This window comes from Etheostoma spectabile, unplaced genomic scaffold, assembly GCF_008692095.1.
Source record: "Etheostoma spectabile isolate EspeVRDwgs_2016 unplaced genomic scaffold, UIUC_Espe_1.0 scaffold352, whole genome shotgun sequence".
NCBI lineage: Eukaryota > Metazoa > Chordata > Actinopteri > Perciformes > Percidae > Etheostoma > Etheostoma spectabile.
The window spans coordinates 927,119-930,618 of NW_022605591.1; the positions used below are offsets into that span (position 1 = coordinate 927,119).

General features: G+C 40.6%; 1 protein-coding gene across 2 annotated transcripts in view; it reads right to left on the reverse strand.

Moving 5' to 3' along the window:
* tp53 (tumor protein p53) overlaps window positions 1–3,500 on the reverse strand; it is a 14,699-nt gene that overhangs the window by 8,550 nt on the left and 2,649 nt on the right. For both annotated transcript variants that reach the window (XM_032511330.1, XM_032511329.1), the window contains exons 4-10: window positions 3,089–3,277; window positions 1,781–1,955; window positions 1,555–1,667; window positions 1,142–1,251; window positions 765–889; window positions 572–681; window positions 411–481 (exon numbers count right to left, since the gene is read on the reverse strand). In XM_032511330.1, coding sequence (XP_032367221.1) covers window positions 411–481; window positions 572–681; window positions 765–889; window positions 1,142–1,251; window positions 1,555–1,667; window positions 1,781–1,955; window positions 3,089–3,277 — 893 coding nt within the window. The remainder of the gene's footprint in view (window positions 1–410; window positions 482–571; window positions 682–764; window positions 890–1,141; window positions 1,252–1,554; window positions 1,668–1,780; window positions 1,956–3,088; window positions 3,278–3,500) is intronic.

The following is a 3,500-nucleotide window of genomic DNA, read 5'->3' on the forward strand; positions in this document are numbered from 1 at the left end:
TTAATCCACATTCTAATATTGGTGAGAAGTGGAATGTGTCTCCACATTAAAGACTGCTTACTCAACCGTGAACAGAACTACCTATTGATTCAAAGTTGTTTTAATGTCACAGAAACCACTGAGTGAATAAAGGGAAAGTGATGTATATTGTCCACACACACACCCATCCACCCACCCACGATGGGATCACTCAGGATAAATGTTTAGAAAAAGGTCAGAACAGGCCCTGAGAGATATGTTCATAACCACCTAGGTTTAAAATCTCACCTGTAGCCAAGCCCACGACAGAGTGGCAGCATAAATGTATGGACCATGTTGAGATATTCTTTATAGAGAATTTACTTACAAGTTATGCCCAATGAAAGTGATTCATATTCAGGCTGTTTTGTTTTAAAGGATGCCCTTCTTACCTTTCTTTTTCCAGCAAATCCAGACCATCATTAATTTTCTTAAGCATTTCATAACGCTCGCGACTACGAACCTGCAGGAGAGATCAAAGGGGAATTAGTCAAACAGAACAAAACGTATTGTAAAGACGTCCAGCTTTACAACAATATGTATCTTTACTTACATGCAAAACATACACATCCTTGTCCTCCTCCTCTGCACTGGAGGCAGACTTGGACTTCTTCACAGAAGTCGTGTCAGGAGCCCGAGGTGAAGGCACGGCCGGCGCGCTCTCTGAACAAACAAAAGTGAAGTCAGCGAGGGAAAAGCAAGCAGAGACGGAAACTGAAATTTGAAGTATTGCAGCAACAACTTACTGCGTTTTTTTGTTTGTTTGGTGCCGTTCTGCATCTTAGTGCTATTTTCTTCCTCAGTTTTACGGTCCCTACCAGGACATGCACAGACACGCACCTCAAAGCACATCCGGCCCAAAACAAGTCCCCTACGAAGGAGATGAACAGAAGTAAGGGACAGAATGCTTTCCTGGGCAGCACAAATAAATGAAGATCTAATAGAAAACGTAACATACAACTTAAAAAAAAGGGGCATATTTAGCCAGATTGCACACAATAACAGGTATAAAAATAAATGCTAACCAGGATATCCAGTTACACTGTGGCAATACCACTTTTTTATACCCAGAAGAAACATTTACACTCCCACTGACATCTGTTAAAAGAAAAGTAAGACTTACTCGGGGGTCTCGAGGGTCAGGATGGTGAGGATGGGTCTGCGGTTCATGCCGCCCATGCATGAACTATTGCACATATAGCTGAGCAGGATGGTTGTTATCTCGGAGCCCAACTAATATCGGAAAATAGAACAATTTATATGAGGTCCTCATTGCTTGTCAACACAACAAGTCCTCATTGACTCTTCTGGGTGTCTAAATGCAGCAATTTTTTTTTTTTAATTTGGGAAATATCAATAGATGGTTTTACAATTTCTGTACTTTTTTGGACATAGAATTTCCAGAATAACATATTATTAGATACTATAACAACACTGTTTGTTCATATACTCACATGTTAGGAAATGTGAATGAGTAAAAATAACTGCTGTAGTTGACAAGTTCCCCCTCAGACAGATCGAGTGGGGCAGTCATACCTGTGGGGGCTCGTAAGGGACTGTCACACTTTGCCTCTTTGTGTGCGGATCTTCAAAATACTGAGCTCTCTGGCTGCCCTCCACTCTGATCAGATGGCTGCGATGTTCTGCGCCTAAACGGGAAAAAAATAGTTTTAATTAAGCCTCAAATCTGATTCTTTAAGCGAATACAAACATTCTTCCACTGTACGAACAAAGCAATTTTTCACTAAAACATTTTCCTTACAGTCTTCATTCTGGTGATGGGGACATCTGCGGACCACTTCCGCCACATGTTCAGTCTTCTTGTAAACCGCTGTGGCCCTGAGGACAGCACCCGGAGGAAGCGCCTTGCTCACTAGCACTTCAACTGGGCTGGTCTTTGCCAGCTGGCAATACAGCTTGTTCAGAAGCTCTGAATACTAACAGAAAGCACAGGGAGAACATCCACATTGCTATCAGCAACAGAGCTTTGAGCACAGTATGTGAGGACTCGAATGCCAAGCACTGGTCTGGGATCGGTCTCGGAAAAAACAAAACTTAAAGTCAAACACTATTCTTAACGTTTCATAAAATGTGTGTTCAACTACTTTTTCTTCTCTAAAAGAAAAACAAACTCCATGTTAAGTTCTTCAAATAAGTAAAGCCAAATCAAATTAAGACATTTTTACCTTGCTTTTATCCATTTTAACCCATTGTGTGCTGGAGAAAGACAGCGCAGGAACATGTCCCGTCATGTCAGAGCCATGCTTTACAACCAGACGGCCCCTTTCCCACAGAGCAGAGCACAAGCTACAGGGGGCGTCAGTTTCAGGGGCAGAGCACCCTAACCTCAATAAACTGACCAACTGCAGAGCACTGCTGGGTGAGTCACAGTGGAAACATTAATACCATTGGCTCTTCCAACGCAGTGACCCACTCAAATTCAGCGAATCGTCACAATGAATAAGATTCCACATGAATGCCACTGTGAGTTATAGGAAAGAATGGATTTTTAAGGCGACCCAAAAGGTAGGGTAATAACTGTCTATTCACAACTGTTTCAATGTTTTACACATTTTAATTTAGTGGTTGATAAAATGATTTTACTATAGCAAAACCTTTTTAATTTCCAAAACGCTAAATTTAAAAATTCTGTATAGTTACATCAAATTGAACTTGAATTGAAACAATACTGGAGCAGAGTTTCTGCTATGGATGGAAGAAACTCTGTACAGCAGCTGTAGAAATCTCTTATCTTCTACAAAAAGGGCTCAAACTTTTGCTCCTCGCCACATTTGGTTGCAGGATGATCTGCTGCAATTCCTGTTGAACGTCAACATTTGTGGTCCTACGTTTGGATTCTGTTTAATTCAGTTAAAATAATACACTATGTGCTGTAAGTAGAGACTTGAGTTGCTGCATTTGAAAGAAATTTGTCTTACATTGTTTACAACAGATATTCAAGTTATCCAATACATACTGTATATTGAAATTAGCTGCAACACATTTACAAGACACTAACAGTGAGAAATCAACAAATACATTTTGAGATCTTAGGCCTGGGATAACTTACAGTGGAAGTGACAGACTTGGCCGTTCCAGATTTCTGAAAGCGAAGCTGTAAGCCATACTCCCCTGGATAGTCGGTTGTAACAGGGACGGTGGAGGCCGGGGGAGTAACGCCGTCTTTGGTGGAAATCTCGGGGGGTAACTCAAACAGATTTTCATCAAACCCCTGGGCCAGGACATGCTCGTCTAAAAACTGAAATAGGAGGGAATTGAGAGAGTCATTCTACCGCTATACAGAAATAAATTCAGATTCAAGTTAATATTATATGAATATTACCAAATATCTAGCAGGAAGGTTTATCTCGCTGCAATTTAACTTATTGTGTTCGGTAGAGGCATGGGTAGGCATCAAGGTTATTATAGTTTTGCATTTTTCATTAATTTTCAAATTCTGTTTAGTTTCAGTTAGTTTTAAT